The following is a 17,163-nucleotide window of genomic DNA, read 5'->3' as shown; positions in this document are numbered from 1 at the left end:
GAGGTTCGGCTTTGATAAGTTAGTGAACGTTAGCCTGTTGTATTACCGGAAGCTGAGTGTTTACATGCTTACTGTACGTTTATTCAGTCCAAATCTCGACGAAATTGACATAAAACAGCTTCAAATACACATAGAAGCGCACCAAAATATTAATATCCACCATTCATTTTATAATTAGCCTACTGGGTTTAATTTTCATATAAACGGAATTTTGTTTTTGAAAACTAAAACCGGATGTATTTATCCTTCCTGGCTGACTCGACAGCCTTACTTGACGGCTTGGACCTCCGTCACAATTAGTTGCCTTGAAGTCGTTTGGGGTGTGCGCGCTATACTGACAAAGTATTTTGCATTTGTCCTCCCGGCCTGAAAATGCTCTCCTACATCATTGGCGTGAGTATACATCAATGGAAAATTATCAGGGTGCTTTTACGCCAGCTAATTTGCATGCATTAGCTCGGTTAATATTCGCTAACATTCAGTTTTTCCCCAGCTAAGTTATCCTGAGCGCTGTTTCGGGCCTGCCCACAGGAATCTTCATGACTCACTTCTCCCTGTTGCTGTCTGTGTTAAACAAAAAAACAAAAACCCGACTTAATCCAGGCAACGCCCCGCAGGGTACTCAGACAGCTGGTAGCTAATGCTAGGAGTTGGTGGTCTGAGTCATTCTCCCACGTTTGACCTTTTATCGCAGTTGATCCGAGGTGGCTTTGACAGCATCATCAACCTCATCTTCAGGCTGCTCTTCCAAAAGAAGAGACCTGCCATCACCTTAGAGGACCCCAACATTAAGTATGCACTGCGCCTGATAGATAAAGAGGTAACCGCTCAAACGCTGCACACTTGAGTGCTTGCAGAATGAAACTTGTCTGCAAACGCAGCAGATGCGTTCACGCTCACTGCTCTGTCTGTTTCTTGTTTTTTTTTTTTTTAAAGATTGTCAGCCATGACACAAGAAAGTTCCGCTTTGCACTGCCATCCCCTGAACACGTCCTTGGTCTCCCTATTGGTAAGTGTGCGCACTCACGCATATCATCACTGCCGGAGGTTTGACTGCATATCTCAAAATCTGTTCTAGCTCCTTTCCTTCTCTGTTTAAGATAGTTTTCTTCTGATTGGCCACCCCTGGTTAACAGACGGTTTAAACAGCTGATGTAGTGCCTATTTGGAGATAGGGAATGGCAATGCATTCTGCGTAGTTCATGCCAAACCGAAACGAAGTTAGATGCCAGCAGGTGATAAGGAGGAAGACACCTAAACCTGTGATACAAACTGAATGTAAACGAAAAGGCAAAGCAGTGTTATTAGGAGGGGCTGATATGTGAGCACAAACTGTCACTTTATTTTTAGGAGGTACAGTTTCTCAAGTTGCCTAGTGTTTTGTTAAAAAAGCTGTTTGTGGTGAGCGCCTAAACCTCAGACAACTTAAGAATTGTGCATGGCTTCAAGCTCACATTCAGACTTGTTAGACTCGGCCATGCTCTCTCAGCTGCTGAGCCATGGCTCTGTGACACATGCATCACTTACCCTTAACCTTCTTAACCTGGCATCCAATTATGTGGACATCACATTTTGGGTTGTCTAGACCAAAATACTAAATTTTCCTCTACAAGGGCCTGATTTCCACTTACGAGGACATTATACTGCCTCTGTTTATCAAAATTTAAAACGAATGTCTTTATATGTGGCTCTCAATTTTCTTAGAAACAAAAATAGGGTAAAAAAAAAATTTTTAAAATCCGGTGATTCTTTGTTTGTACATTCATCGGGTCCCAATATTCCCAAATATCAAAGCGAAATTAGGAATGCATGCCATGGAAGAGTTCAGGTCTTAGGAGGTTAAAGACACTCTATACAATTGATTTGAGTTCATATTTAATACTTTTCTGTAATATTTTCTCTTTTTCAACGTTGTGTTGAACACATTTATAAAGCACACCTTTTTATTTGACATTTATAATTGCGCTGTAATGACAACCCTGCATGCTTTGTTTTGTAGCTGGACTAAACTGTGATGAGAATGTTAAAAATAAGTCGTTCAGATGTGAAGCAGTTTCATGTCTTTTATTACTGCTCAATGTTTTGTTACAGCACTTCATGTTATAGTGCTGCAGCAGGTGCAGGAGCTTGTAGTGCCTTTGTTCTGCATCGATGTCGGTCAGAGGTATCCACGGTAGGGCTGCTCGATTATGGCAAAAATGATAATCACGATTATTTTCACTGAAATTGAGATCTCGATTATTTGACGATATTTATTTAACCCTTTAAGACCTACTATAGAACCAAGTCCGCCAGAGCTTATATTATTTTTTTACATGTTGTAGTGCCATTTGTGGGAGCATTTCAAGTTGCTATACAACTGTTATAGCCCATATTTTAATAATATGTATGCATTAAGTCCATAGTAACTACATTAATTGCAAAAAAAGTGCAATAAACTACAAAAAAAATTGAAAATTGTTTTTGTTTTTGTTTTTTAACATATATTTCTACTTGGAGAAATATATGTTAATTTCTACTAGTTTACAACAACAGGAAATTTATTTTGAGTGTCTTCATAGTTTTATTTTGGAGATACAGCAATTTTTATATACACTGCAGGAAAAACAAAAACAATCCTATGATGCAAATTTGCAAAGAAAACAGCATGTGCATCAAAATAAACTATTTCCAGCAGTGCAATTCGAGTTCTAAGCATCCCAGAAACTATTCAGAAAAGTCAAACATGACCAGTATAAGCTTTTAAGGCCTACAAGTAAAAAAAAAACTACATTTTCCGCAAAAATGACATCACTTCCGGTTTCGGGCAGGAAATGGCGGACATGTGATAGTTAGCGGTGATGTCTGTTTCAATGTGCAAAGTGTTACGAACAGCTGATCGGATCGGCAAAGCGTGTTTCTGGAATATTATGTTTTTGTTCCTGCAAGCGCTTTTTATGCAATTTATGTGGAAGGAAACCGTGACCGAGGACAAGCTGATGGCATAAGATGTAAGTTTCATATGCAAAACAAATTATTGCGCTAGCTTACCCGGTTCAGGTTCTACAGGGATTTAAAAATAGTTACACAAAACAGAGCGTGCTGCTCTGACGGCTTTAAAGGGTTAACAATAACAATGTATTGAATAATGACTTTAAAAAATAATATAAAATGGTGTGCAACACCACTGAAGTTTTTTTTTTTTACCTCTCTTTTCAACCAGCGGCAGTCACTCTCCTCTCCAAATAACTTCTGCTTAGCTTTCCGAGCTTCCCTCGGGTCCTCTTAATCAGCGGTCTCCAACCTTTTTTGCGCCACGGACCGGTTTATGCCCGACAATATTTTCACGGACCGGCCTTTAAGGTGTCGCGGATAAATGAGGGAGGGGCTAATAATTGGCTCAGTCATTTTTAATGATCGTTGAAAGCCCAGATCGTAATCGTGATTAAAATTCGATTAATTGAGCAGCCCTAATCCACGGTGACTACTGTGTGTCTGAGGTGTTACGCTGTTGCTGCTTCCATATATTTCATCATCAACTTGGAGTTGCATGAACCTCAGTCCCATAATGGGGCGATCGTGGCTCAGGAGTTGGCAGTTCGTCTTGTAATCAGAAGGTTGCCGGTGTGAGCCCTGGCTCCGACAGTCTCTGTCATTGTGTCCTTGAGCAAGATACTTCACCCGTTGCCTACTGGTGGTCAGAGGCCCTGTGTCTGGCAGCCTCGCCCCAGGGCAGCTGTGGCTAAAATGTGGCTTGCAAGTGTGTGTGAATGTGTGAATGACTGATAACTTAGCTCAAAGAGTTGGCAGTTCGTCTCGTAACCAGAAGGTTGCCGGTTCGAGCCAAGTTGTGTCCTTGGGCAAGACACTTCACCTACTGCCTACTGGTGATGGCCAGATGGCAGCCTCGCTTCTGTCTGTCAGTCTGTGGCTACAACTGTAGCTGCCTCCACCAGTGTGTGAATGTGAGAGTGAATGAATAGTGGAATTGTACAGCCCCGAAAAGCGCTATATAAATGCAATCCATTATTATTATTATTGAGTGTGTGTAAAGCGCTTTGGGGTCCTTAGGGACTAGTAAAGCGCTATACAAATACAGGCCATTTACCATAATGCATTGCATTGGTGACGTCACAATCCTGAGGTCTATTAGAGATATCCCCTCTCACAGTTACAGAGCCTTTAAAGCAGGAAATACTTGCTGTAATGGTGAATTATCATTGTTTGAGTCACATAGTATGAAATGGGTGACGTTGATGGTAAGTACGTGTTTGTTTTCGTCTTCAGGGCAGCACATCTATCTCTCGGCAAAGATAGACGGGAAGCTTGTCGTCCGTCCGTACACACCAGTGTCCAGCGATGACGACAAAGGTTTTGTGGACCTGGTGGTGAAGGTAAAGATTTAAGGAAGGTTGTTTTCATGTGCATTTTAGTTTTTATATATGAAGGTGTTGATTGTTTCACATGAATTCCTCCATTTGTTTCAGATTTACTTTAAAGACATTAATCCAAAATTCCCAGAGGGCGGGAAGATGAGTCAGTACTTGGAGAGCCTCAGGATCAACGACACAATTGACTTCAGAGGACCCAGCGGCTTACTCGTTTACAAGGGCAAAGGTGAGCAGCATAACTGAACACAGTAGGTGAATCAGCTTTATCAGCTTGGTTTAATACTCTCACTTTGCATCTGCAGGTGTTTTTGCCATTCAGCCTGATAAAAAGTCCCCAGCTGAGATGAAGACTGCCAAGCATTTGGGCATGATCGCTGGAGGCACAGGTGAGGGAGCTGTTCAGTGTCAGGACCGAGGGTGGTTTTTTTCATTTGTTTGACTCAGGTGGTGTTTGTTTTTAGGGCTGATGCTGCTTATTAGTAATAAAGGTGTTTATCATTAGTTGAAGATGGAGTCTTGATGTCTAAATTTTTACAAAACTCCAACACAAATCATTCAACAAAGTGTTATTTGGACATGTGGACAGTTTCTGTAGATATTATAAGTTGAGTAGGTGTTACTCATGCAACCAGATACTATAGAGTGGTCAGAGCATTGACCACCACAGAGAGAGCGAGGCAGCTGCATTGGAGCCACAGTAATGAAATAATAACTGTTAAGGTAATTGGGGGAGTATGAATGTCAGATCTGATAAGTGTTTGAGCCAAAGTTTCCACTGCATCAGTGAAGTCATAACCCGATGTTGGGTAAAGTGGTCTGGCTCACTGCTCACCTCTGTGCCAACAGTGCTCGGCTGAAAAAATGGCATTTGTATGGATTGAATTTGGTGCCACAGAAATCTCTTAAGATATTAATTTAGCGTTCTTTGGTCTGCTCCCTTACTGCCACATCAGAAAGTTCCACATATTTAGTTATTGTTTTATTTTTCCGCCTATTTTTTTTTTTTTTTTTTTTTTTTTTTTATGCAACCCAGAATAGATTTGTCTTCTGCTAGTCTCCAACCAGAGACATGTTAGACTAATGTGCAAACACTGACCTGGGAGATGCTGACATGTAATGTAGCATTAAAGGTTATAAAAGCCATTTTTACAACCTTTTCTAAATACGATGACATTTTTTCCCCTTCCTCTGTGCTCTATTTGTTCCAAAGTTTATTTGGGCTGTTTGCTCATCATCCACACAGGCGTTACACACTGTAGGGTCTTTACTTTAAAGTACGAAGTGCCTTTTAAGTATCTTTTGTTCTTTAAGTTGATAAAAACGCCTGAATTGAATTGCGTTGGAGAGGTTTAGGTTTGGTAAATTTGTATAAATTCTAACTAAAGTTATGCTTTTAGAAACATTTCATTTAATCGAACTTGGAGGTCCGACTGTGACCAAAGCACACATACAGCCCTGTATTTAAAGGAGCTCTGTTAATGTAACCTGAGCCTGTGCTGGGTGTTATTACAGGCATCACTCCCATGCTGCAGCTCGTCACAGCAATAATGAAAGATCCTGATGACAAAACGGTGTGTCACCTGCTGTTTGCCAACCAGGTGAGTTTTATGAACCACAATCTAATGTTTGCAGTCAGGAGGATATTTACTATGTGATAACATTTGACCTGGACTGGAGTATAAATTTGTGTTCACGCAGTAGTTTAAAAATATCGTCTCTTCCCGTGTTCAGACTGAGAAAGACATCCTTCTGCGACCGGAGCTGGAAGATATTCAGGTCAGCCACCCGGACCGGTTCAAGCTGTGGTTCACCGTCGACAGAGCACCTGAAAGTGAGTCCTCCAACAGCAACCACCTTCACATGTGAACTTTAACTATTTCAGACAGGAACTATTTCCAGTTTTTGTACACATCTTCTCATTACCCCGGTTTATTAGCTGCAGTAATCGCCCACTAGCACAGTCCATGATATTACATGGATGTTTGTATTTGTATTGGCAGGTTGAAGACAGACTGTTTACCTGACAGGTGTAAGAAAGAATGTAATCTTAGAAAGTTAATTGCATATGAAAATGACTATTATGTCTTGTAATGTGAGAGCATCTATGAAGTATTAGTACTCTTGCACGTTCTCAAAATGTGACGCAGCAGGCTAAAGTCAAATTTTAAACTTTTTATGTACTTTGTATGCATCCTACATTTCAAAACTTCTACATTAATGTGCAAAAACAGATTGAATTTTTCTGTGTTCTTTGAATTTTTGCGGTCTAGTTTTTAACTTCTGATATAAAAACTCAATCGATCACAGTTCATACACAGTTATCACCGCAGGCTAAATACGGAAAAAGGTCACCAGCATCACTGAGGGCAAATTTCAATGGGTGAGTGGCCACAACGAGGCCGAGAGGTTTGCTGGTTCATTTGTGGTTATGCATGAGAAATTGTTCAATGTTCTTTGGTCGCAGTGAAGGATCACGTATTTGTTGTCACCAGGAAGTTGTATATCATTGCTGGATAAGAATCATTTTTAGTTAACAACAACAAAAAAATGTCCAGTACGTGGTTTTAATGTGAGAAATGATCAAGCTAGTAGTTTTGTTCAGCAGAGTCAAACATCAGAACTGAAAACAAGCAAGCAAGCATGCTACCTGTGAATGTGTTAACCACTAATCTATAGATTGAAACATGATTATACAAATATTGATTCGTTTTATAATCAGTGATGTTATTAATTGAATTTTCTGGGTTAAGGAAAATCTCAGGCTTACAGGAAGGTTTTTTTAAAATCTTGGATAATTATTGCTGATTTTGCACCAAAAAGATTACATTTTTAATATCCTGGTAAAATATAGGTTCATTTTTTGATAGTGGTTCAAAATACACGCTTAGCAGGAAAAAAGGCCAGCTATGAGAGAGAGAGAGAGAGAGAGAGAGAGTTAGTTTAATGATTAAACACAGTAGTGCTGTATAAACTCACTGGGAGTGAAAAGAGTTGAGGTGAAGAACCACATGATGCTCAGTGCATCATGGGAAACTCCCCAGCAGCTTAAGGCTACAGCAGCGTAACTAAGGGAAGGTTAAGGGTCACCTGATCCAGCTGTAACTATAAGCTTGATCGAAGTTTTAAGACTAATCTTAAAAGTAGAGTGTGTGAACTTTTAGAAATTTTAAGAGTTTTAGAAACTGTAAGCCTGTAGTCTGAGAGCAGCTCTGTTAGGATTAATAAGGTTCTATCAGGCTTCAGGACCTTGTATGTGAGGAGAAGGATTTTAAATCTTAAATTAAACAGGGAGCTGTCCTTCTACTCCCAGCTAGTACTCACTGCATCCAGCTTTTCATCTTTAAAAAAAACCCCTGATTATAATGAATTACAATAGTCCAGCCTTTTTTTTTTCTTTCCTTAATTACTCTGAGACGATGTTTTTAATTGTAGTAATATTGCACATATGAATTAAGGCAGTCCCTTATATATGTTTAATGTGCATGCTGAAGGACCTAACCTGATCAAAAATGACTTAAACTCCTCATGGTGTTACTGGAGGCCAGCGTAATGCCATCTAAGGCTAAGTTCACACTGCAGGCGAAAGCGCATCAAATCCGATTTTTTTTGGACCCTATGCGACCCATATCCGATCATGGTATGACAGTGTGAACGGCACAAATCCGATCTGGGTCACTTTCGTATGTGGTACTGAATCCGATACATATCCGATGTTTTAGAAAGCGACTGCTGTGTGAACGGTCATGTCGCATTAAATCCGTCTTTTACGTCACTGACACAAGACAGACGCCAATTATCAGCTCCGGAGAAGACATCGCGAACGCTTCCTGGCCATCCGGTATAGATGTCAGTGAAACTGTTGGGAAGACAACGTTGGAGAAACGTGAACATTTTATTTGTACTGTATAATCTGCAACTATCCTTTGAAGCACCGCTCCTCTAAAACAGCAATGAGCATAATTATTAGGTTATTTACATTATTATGTATCTGTAACCGGAAGGTCGCCGGTTCGATCCCCGGGCTCTCTGTCCTGGTCGTTGTGTCCTTGGGCAAGACACTTTACCCTACTTGCCTACTGGTGTTGGCCAGAGGGGCCGATGGCGCGATATGGCAGCCTCGCTTCTGTCAGTCTGCCCCAGGGCAGCTGTGGCTACAACCGTAGCTTGCCTCCACCAGTGTGTGAATGTGAGAGTGAATGAATAGTGGCATTGTAAAGTGCTTTGGGTGCCTTGAAAAGCGCTATATAAATCCAATCCATTATTATTATTAAGGGCCATCAGTCAAACAATATTGTTTGGTCTGAGTCTAAACAGAGTGTGTTGTGTGTGACGTCTTCTTTTGCGCATGCAGGCCGCTTTGAGCGTTCACACTAGAGCGCGTTTGCTGTCACATTTTATTTGTAGTGTGAACAAGCAGAAAAAATCGGAATTGAGCATTAAGACCTGCAGTGTGAACGTAGCCTAAGGTAAATATATCTGCTTAGACACTGGTTATGTTTGACTTTTAAGAACCAAGCACAATAACCACAGTTGTTACTGTATCTGAGTGGTGGCTTGTACAGGCTGTAATGATATGACAGATAAAGTTGCTCTTATAGATGGTCACCAGTAGGTGTCGCTGCTGAACACTGAAAATGCCCCACTTTGCACCCTTTAATTCTGAGCAGCATTTTAACCTCAGGCTTTTCTGTCTTTCAGACTGGGAGTACAGCAAAGGCTTCATCAGTGAAGACATGGTGAGGGAACACCTGCCGCCTCCCAGCAACGAGACCCTCATCCTGATGTGCGGACCTCCACCGATGATCCAGTTTGCCTGCAACCCTAACCTGGATAAAGTCGGCCATGCCGACAGCCGCAGGTTCACATTTTAGACATCGTCCATCCAGTTGTCTTTTTTTTTTTTTCCCCTTACCCTGAAAGCATTAAAGCTGTCATATCTACAGTGGGTATTGCACTATATTTAAATATGACATATTTATCATGCAAGAGAATCACAGCTTGGACCAATTCTTGTATGTTTGGTAGGAGGTTGTGAATGTGTAGGGGGAAATGGGATGTGAAATAAGGATTTTATGATAGGATATGAAGTTTCCGGATGTTTGGCTTGAAAATGACTTCACTTTGGTTTTACTAGAAGACTCGAGGTTTACTGGCTGTTTTTTCTGAGTGCCTTAAACACCTGCAAAGATTTTATTGAATGCACGCCACAAGAATTGTGATCACTCACTTCAATACAGAATAATAGATTATTCCGTTATGGGTGTTGGGAACGTGTTACAAGTCTATACCTGTTGCTTATCTGTTGTCACGCAAGACGTGTCAGTATTTGCTCCGTTGTGATTTGTCAAACACAGCGTGGTTACTGATTTGTTTTCTGAAAGTGTGGAAAAAGTGGCTGCTTGTGTTTATGGATCATAAAGCAACAATGCTGTTGAACTATTGGTGTTTTGATCATCGTTTCTGAATCATGTTGGTCACAAGTGGATTTTAGCTTCTACCATGATTAAATGAAGACACTTTCTGCAGGGAAAAAGAAATGCATTTATTAACAAAACATTTTAAAAACAGAATAAAACCACAAATGGTATGTGTGAGCAGAGATTTGTCCATTTTCTTTTAAGGAAAGATTGACTGCAGTCTGCATTGAGGCAGGGATCGGATGTTAATAGAGTTGAATATCCAGCCTTCCTGCATTAAACTGTATCTGAAACAGAAGAGCTGGACACTTCAGGGAAACACACTCGTGTGTGTACGGTTAATGTGATACTCCAGTCAGCCAGGCGCTGATTAGCTTAGACTGTAAACAAGAGGAAGCAGATGGCTCCCTAACTCACATGACCTTTATTTAAACTGTGCGAAAACAAAAATAAGCAGTAATTTTTATTTTTTTTTAAAAAGAATGTCCTTCTTTACTAAGCTAGTAGGCATGGGCATACACTGGCTAAAATATATTGGTCTCCAGGAACTATTCGAGTAGTCTTTGATGCTTACTCACTTTATCTAAAGTCATCTTTGGCTTTCTAAATTTCTCCCATTTGACAGTAACATCTAATCTCTCAGTCATTAATGTTTTTAGGTGTGCTTCTTCCGCTGGGAAAATATATATTAAGACTGAGAAGACCATTTGATATTAATGGGTTTTGTTTGTTTTTTTAAAAGACCATCCCTACTAGTTTAGTGGTGAACAGTGATTTCCTTGAGCCAGGTGTGCCTGTTCCCCCATTCCCAGTCTATATATCACACGTAGCATAACAGTGCCCTCACGGTTCTAACTGATAGTGTAAGCACATAGCTTAACATCCATAGATACTAGTAGCTTGATCTGTTATGAGGTGGTGGTGCTCACAGTAAAATGTTAACCCCAAAAAATAGCCACAGCACTTCGTCCAGCATTGGTGCCCCAGAGAGCCTGGATACAAATCAGGATTTGAAGAAAGTAATTTTTCAAAAAGCCTTCAGCTTGCACAACGCTCAACTGGGTCAAAATGCAATTCTGTGAGCACCACACACAAAAATGCTGCTCGCCCTGCCTCACTCGATTTCTGTGAGGCATCAATTTTAACATGTGTTCAAATAAAATCATAACCTTGAATGTAAGCACTTCTCACAAACAGAATCAGTGAACACAACTGAAGACAAGCCCTTTCAAATACGGGCTGAAACACACAAAGTTTAAAATCACCGAATACTGAAAAACAAAGGCATGAGTGACAAAATTCATAAAGAGGTATGTTAATTTGAGAACACTTTGCATTTTCAGTTCACATGTTACATTTTGGACAGCTTCAATAAATATAGATGTGTACATGTGAAAGATGGAAATATTGTTAGTCTGACATGTTCTCTTACAAAAGCTGATCAGCGGTAGAGAGAGATAGACCACAGGATGAAGTTTGCACAGTTCGTTCTTTTTCCATGAAGCTTGCGGAGCTCTGATATCAGATGTTTGAGTTACTGTGCATTTCTGAGGGATCATACTCTGGAGGGCATGCCGACACTTCCCGGAAAAACACGTCATCCTTCAGCATGCTCTGAAACACAGGAGCACAGAAAAGCGTTCAGTGTAGTCGATGGACAGCGTGTTCTGTGTGATCACACCGGAGCAGGTCAGCTTCTCACCGTCAGATTGTTGATTCCCTCAGAAAAGGCTCCTATCTGTCTGACGGTTCCTTCAGAGTCCTCCATCTGTGAAAAGTGACAGAATCAACTCAAATTCACTTAAAAACAAAACTAATTTATTGTGTTACAAATAAGTGTAACTGGGAAAGTGTGTACCTGTTCCAGGTGCTCAAGGTTATCCTCGTAGATCTGGGCGCTAGTCTGGAAGCTGCTGTTTTTTGGCATTTCCACATTCATGGGGCACACGTACTCCTCACCGTCGTCCTGACGTTTCTTCCTCAGAGTGCCAAAACCTCCAAACGACAAGCGCCTCGGCTGAAGGAGGATAAAGGACACAATTAGCAGATGGCCAGCTCGTAACATGAGCGTTTGCTGTATTTACTACAAGCCTCATTCACCCACACATCACATTTAACATTCACACTCCAATAAATGCATCAGGGAGAACTCAGGGTTCAGCATCTTGCCCAAGTATACTTCAGGCTAGAGGAGCTGGGGATTGAACTGCCGACCTTCCAAGTAGCAGACAAGCTCATTCATGTCCTGAGAAACAGCTACTTTATTTAAAAGTATTATTAGTGTTGGGAAACTCTACTGGGCTTAACGCTTTGATATTTATGGGAACAGAGCTTATTTACTTTCTCATTTAGATGCTTCTCTTTTAAAAGGTTTGCCGACCGTATGCAGGAGATTAATATAAAAGAGACTCTGGGAAAATGAAAGTACTGCTTATTTGATTTATGATCATGCGCTTAATTGCAAGTTTCACATCTTATATGAACATAAAAAAGACAAAGCATGTTATGCTTTAGGGCGTGGCTACTCTGATTGACAAGAGGCTACTAAGTGTGGAATAGCTTCAGTTTCACCATCCATGCTTTAAATACAGCCTGCTGTCCAAAGAGGTGAAAAAACACAGAAGTTCAGATCTGTAAGAATTGAGAGGCTTTTTTTTTTTGCTAGGTTTACTTTTGGTTTGCCAGTTTTGGTACCGCTGATCTGTTTAGAGTCTGCAATAATGATAAGTTCCTCTCTGTAGCAGGGAGGGTTTGTTGTGAAACAGCGTGCAGTTACCTTGACCTTGGCCGTTGCTGTGAGGACAATGTAGTCTGGGTTTTCCAGACAGTCCTGTTTGAGCCGCTGCGCTTCGGAGCCAATGAGCAGGTGGAAATGGGTGGCCAGGTGGCGTCTCAGCAGGGTTTTGTTGGGAGGAATGTTGAGCAGAAGGGCGAGAGCTTCCACATTGAATCGAGGCTCCAACACCTTCAGAACAGGCAGATGAAACATCGCGGTGCAAGGTCAAAAAAATAAAAATGTATGTATGAATGACGCAGAGCAGCAGAGGGGACTTAATCATTATTATTTGTTAAAAGACAGAAGCTTAAAGTCAGAAATGTAGGCAGTTCACCGTGTGCTCTTTGCTAGTGAAGTAATAAACAGACAGCCTGACATGTAAATGATTGCAGTTGCTTTAAAGACAGTTCACCTCAATTATGTCCCTGTCGTGAAGTCTTTCCCTTTGCTTTGAGTAGTCTTGTATAGGAATTATTTTCCGATGCAGTTATGCAAAGTATATCACAAGAAAGAATCAATGCTCCTGCGATGAAATGCACAAACTAATGAGACTGAAGGCATCTAAACATTTATGACATCCCTCTCAGCTGAGCTGTAAGCGTTTCCTTTTAGTTTGTCGGTTCTTAGATACTAGAAAGAAAATAGTTCCTACATGAAACTGCTCATATTTAGGTTTGTGGGTTCTTTTCCCCAGTAACCTTTTAATAACGGCTGCCAAGTTTCTTTGAATGCATTTTCTGCACACTGAGCACCAAAGCAGGCTCCATTTAGTGTGATTATATAAAAGAAATATGCAGCACCAGTGACTTGAGGAAAAATGATCTTAGGTGGAACAGCTTATTCAAACCTGATGAAGGCACTGCTTTTTCAGCTCTTTACAGTCTCTGTTACACATTTCGTGACCTCTAATTTGCAGTTTCCACAGTTTATTCTGTCTCCTGTGTTTATTTTTGTGTATATAATGCTCACCATCAGCCCTCCGTGAACACCACTCCCCCTCAGGTTGGGGGCATATTCCGCCAGGTCCACGGAGCGGAGCCACTCCATCACTCTGTGGTTGGTCCACTGCGAGATCTCTGCTGGTGTGACGTTGCTCTGGACGACGAGGGAAAGAAATTAATAATTAAATTTTAAAAATGACGGGTTTAAAGCAAAAGAGAAGGTTGGGTTGGGACTTCTGCGTGATACCTCATCAGAGGGACGGCGTCTGAGACAGTTGGGGTCGTAAGAGTTGAGGCGGAGGACCTGGATGGCCCTCTTGATGCTGAGGTGATGGAGAACACTGCCAACCTTCAGAGACAGCAGGTCCTCCTGGGATAACAACAAAGAGTTACCACCTACACACGTCACCTGTCGAATGACTTATTCACACAAAAATCAGAAAGAATATTAAAGAACAGCTATTTTTGAACTTTCTAATAAGAGTAAATCTAAAAGCTCTGACGGAGCTCACCACTGTCATGTAGTGCAGCGTGCGTCCATCAATTCGAGCCTCATCAAAGTGACTTTTGTACTGCGGGAGACCGATGTCATCCAGCCATCCTGAAAACAAACAGCCTGTTTGAATCAAAGCTAATGGAGATGATACGTGCAGGCCGTGAGACGACGACACTCACTCGTCACCCAGTTGTGGTCTAGTTTGCCCTTCAGATCTTCTTCTTCTGATCCGACAGCCTGCAGGGCCAGCTGCAGCTTCTTCCTGTGCAGAGGGTGCTTCACGCCCAGCTCCTGAAACATAGTGTGACGTTTATTCTGCCTGTTTTAGTAGAAACTTAGCAAATCGTGTAATTCACATGAAGTGGCATAATTAGACTTGTTTCTTCATTTATTCTTTAAAATATATATATAGGTTTATAAGCACTAAAAGTATAAAGATAAAAAAAGAAGATATGAAGATGTATACATCAGAGGTGTGGACTCGAGTCACATGACTTGGACTCGAGTCAGACTCGAGTCATTAATTTTATGACTTTAGACTTGACTTGAAAAAATGTTGTAAGACTTGTGACTTGACTTGGACTTTTACACCAATGACCTGGGACTTGAATTGGACTTGAACCGGTTTACTTGAAAAGACTTGATATTTCACCCCAAATATAAAATTTAACATACATATTATATAGAGATTGAAAATGTGACGTCATTCAGGGGTAAAACCGCAAAGGATTCTGGGAACTCGTGGCAAGAAGTACTAGCGCACGCAGGCTTTCAATTGAAATCAGTCACACAGCGATAAAAAGAAACACAAAAATGGCAAGAAGCTGTTGTATTATTAACTGCAATAGCCGGTCACATGACAGCCACGGGAAGCCGACGGGTAAAGAGATCGGTTGTTATCGGATTACGTCGTTGAAGAGAAATTGTTCGAGCCATGTTTCCGAAGTAACAAAGAGGCGACGGGTGGCCTGGATCGCAGCCATTCAAAGACCAAATATAACGTCCCAGAACACTCCAGCTCACAGGTTAGTCTGCTCCAAGCATTTACACGAAGGTCAGTGTTTTTTAGTAGTTAATACGTCATTTTCATAACATAACTGGTGATATAGGTTACAAGTAGGGGTGGGTTTTTATAATCGATTCATCGATTAAAATCGATTCTGGCTTGGATAACGTAAAATCGATTCATTAAAATCCTGAATCGATTTTTTAATATAAATTTATTTTGTCTGAAATGCCAGAATCTCTGGTGACATCTCACAAAATTTCAAGAACCACCAAACAGTAAATGAGAGCAGGTACAGGGATTCTTCACATAGACTTAAACACAGGGCGTGACCCGCGGATCAGAATCAGTTAGATGTCGCCTTTCTCACAGTCGGGGCTGAAAGTGAAAGCCGACAGCTCGCTGATCCGGGTCCGTGCTTTGTGTTCACGCCCTTTATGCGCTGATTCTAAGGCTGTTAGTTTGATCTCTCTCCAAACAATATTGACCGAACCAGCAGCAAAAGAAGATCCAAACGCTTCACATAAACATCGTCATGAATTCACTCTTTTACTGTTTTGCTTCCATTGCGATGCGCAGCTCTCTCTCTCTCTCCCTCTCCCTTTCTCTCTCTCTCTCGAACAGTTTTGCTTTCTTCATTATTCGCTTGCTTGTTACGCACAAGTCTACTGTTGCTTACAGCGCTGTCGGCCGCTGTTTTTTTCCCTTTTACATTCTTCTGAAAAGAAAACCTCATTTCTGCTGTTCAATACTGAACAAATTTAAACTTTTTAAAATTATTCAAAATGCAAAATGCTTAGCCGTGTCTCTAATAAAACCGCTGTAACGTCAGAGGTAATGTTCATTAATTAATGGTTTTCTTTCGTTTTTGATGTACTGCAGAATATTTTTTATAAAATCCCAGGCCAGGAAAATCACCTACATGTTTTTCTGTGTTTTATCTTCAGCTACTTTGACACAAAGGCATCTGCTGTGATGCTCACAGCTTGGATAAAGTCTTGCGAGTGTCAGCTTCCTTTTTATAGATACAAAAATATGTAAATGTACTGATCTGAATTATATTTCTGACTGTCAAAATTTCCCAGATTTAAATTGAATCGAATCGAATTAAATCGAATCGTGGATCGAATCGATTCGGGACCTTGTGAATCGGAATTGAATCGATTCTAGAAATCAGTGACGATACCCAGCCCTAGTTACAAGCAAGTCTGGCGCTGAACAGAAATTGTCGCGCTATGCTCCTTTGTTTATTGTGCATAAATAGTGAATTGTCCTGACACAATATTGCGTTTCGCTTCTGTTATTATGGTACATTGACAAAAACATATACTTTTATTCACAGGATAAAACAGTTGTTTTGTATCACTAATTGCCCAGTGCGATTACAGCATACAGTATTATTGTCACTGCTACATTTCTGTAACGCGTACCAGAAATTATTTCCACTACTAATTAATTACCGTTGAGCTCAAAGGTCCTATTAATAAACGGTTAACGAATGTGTATTTATGGAGACGATTTGTGAGACTGGTAAACTTATGATACGTACGATGGTCTTTCGTTCTACACGGTGCATTTCAAGGTCCTGCACCCATCCGGCGGTAAACTGTACCTGGGCTTGTTGCAGTGACCTGAAGTTACTAAACTTCATGAGTGTGTGCACTCACTCCAAGAACCGTATGATTATAAATATGCATATAAATATGCTACGATGAGATAGCTGACTTCATCTAACTAGCAAATGTTGTCCAGGCTACGTTGGTGATGCAGTTTTTTTTAATGTGTATGATATTTTTGTCATGCGATTTTAAAGCCGGTCCTACAACCGCATCCAAGAATAACATGCAGCTTATCTCAGAACTGTCGGTGAAAATTATTCTTGGAGCTAGGTTTAATTGAGCTGCATTTTAAAGAGGTGCAATTTCACAATTTGTGTATATTTTCTAAGTTCACTATTTTGTCATGTGTTGAGAAAAACACAGATTTAAAAATTACATGGTCTAATATTTACATTTAGCATAACTGCAACATTCTTTTTTCCTTTTTTTTTAAAGACTCGAAAGGACTTGAAATTCAAAATTTCAGACTTGTGACTTTACTTGGACTTTTACACCAGTGACTTGAGACTCGACTCTGACTTGCCTGACATTACTTGAG

The 17,163-nt window shown here is 40.7% G+C and overlaps 2 protein-coding genes across 4 annotated transcripts in view; one reads left to right on the top strand and one right to left on the bottom strand.

The window, feature by feature from the left end:
* On the top strand, positions 1 to 9,806 carry cyb5r3 (cytochrome b5 reductase 3). Its single transcript, XM_085436945.1, has 9 exons — positions 1 to 393; positions 695 to 820; positions 937 to 1,009; positions 4,267 to 4,373; positions 4,467 to 4,596; positions 4,673 to 4,756; positions 5,883 to 5,968; positions 6,102 to 6,201; positions 9,069 to 9,806. Exons 1-9 carry the CDS (start codon positions 373 to 375, stop codon positions 9,239 to 9,241), a joined length of 900 nt encoding a protein of 299 aa, XP_085293071.1. The 5' UTR covers positions 1 to 372; the 3' UTR covers positions 9,242 to 9,806.
* Positions 9,807 to 9,887: 81 nt separating this feature from the next.
* The window catches only part of LOC146689485 (liprin-beta-1-like), a 37,676-nt gene continuing 30,400 nt past the window's right edge, over positions 9,888 to 17,163 (bottom strand). For all 3 annotated transcript variants that reach the window (XM_085436942.1, XM_085436944.1, XM_085436943.1), the window contains 8 exons: positions 14,180 to 14,291; positions 14,017 to 14,105; positions 13,752 to 13,874; positions 13,533 to 13,658; positions 12,564 to 12,752; positions 11,646 to 11,804; positions 11,490 to 11,555; positions 9,888 to 11,401 (listed from right to left, as the gene is read on the bottom strand). In XM_085436942.1, coding sequence (XP_085293068.1) covers positions 11,309 to 11,401; positions 11,490 to 11,555; positions 11,646 to 11,804; positions 12,564 to 12,752; positions 13,533 to 13,658; positions 13,752 to 13,874; positions 14,017 to 14,105; positions 14,180 to 14,291 — 957 coding nt within the window. In that variant the 3' untranslated portion in view covers positions 9,888 to 11,308. The remainder of the gene's footprint in view (positions 11,402 to 11,489; positions 11,556 to 11,645; positions 11,805 to 12,563; positions 12,753 to 13,532; positions 13,659 to 13,751; positions 13,875 to 14,016; positions 14,106 to 14,179; positions 14,292 to 17,163) is intronic.

The sequence above is a fragment of the Copadichromis virginalis genome, linkage group LG17 (assembly GCF_057382275.1).
Source record: "Copadichromis virginalis isolate Kocher_CV1m ecotype Utaka linkage group LG17, C_Virginalis_male_GT1.1, whole genome shotgun sequence".
Classification (NCBI taxonomy): domain Eukaryota; kingdom Metazoa; phylum Chordata; class Actinopteri; order Cichliformes; family Cichlidae; genus Copadichromis; species Copadichromis virginalis.
The sequence above is the reverse complement of the archived record's forward strand: the minus strand, read 5'-3'. Positions and strand labels throughout refer to the sequence as shown.

Coding starts and splice junctions, on each gene's coding strand:
- cyb5r3 (XM_085436945.1), top strand. CDS start 373: ATGCTCTCCTACATCATTGGC. Junction 4,757..5,882: donor CATGATCGCTGGAGGCACAG/GTGAGGGAGCTG, acceptor GTGTTATTACAG/GCATCACTCCCATGCTGCAG. Junction 5,969..6,101: donor ACCTGCTGTTTGCCAACCAG/GTGAGTTTTATG, acceptor TCCCGTGTTCAG/ACTGAGAAAGACATCCTTCT.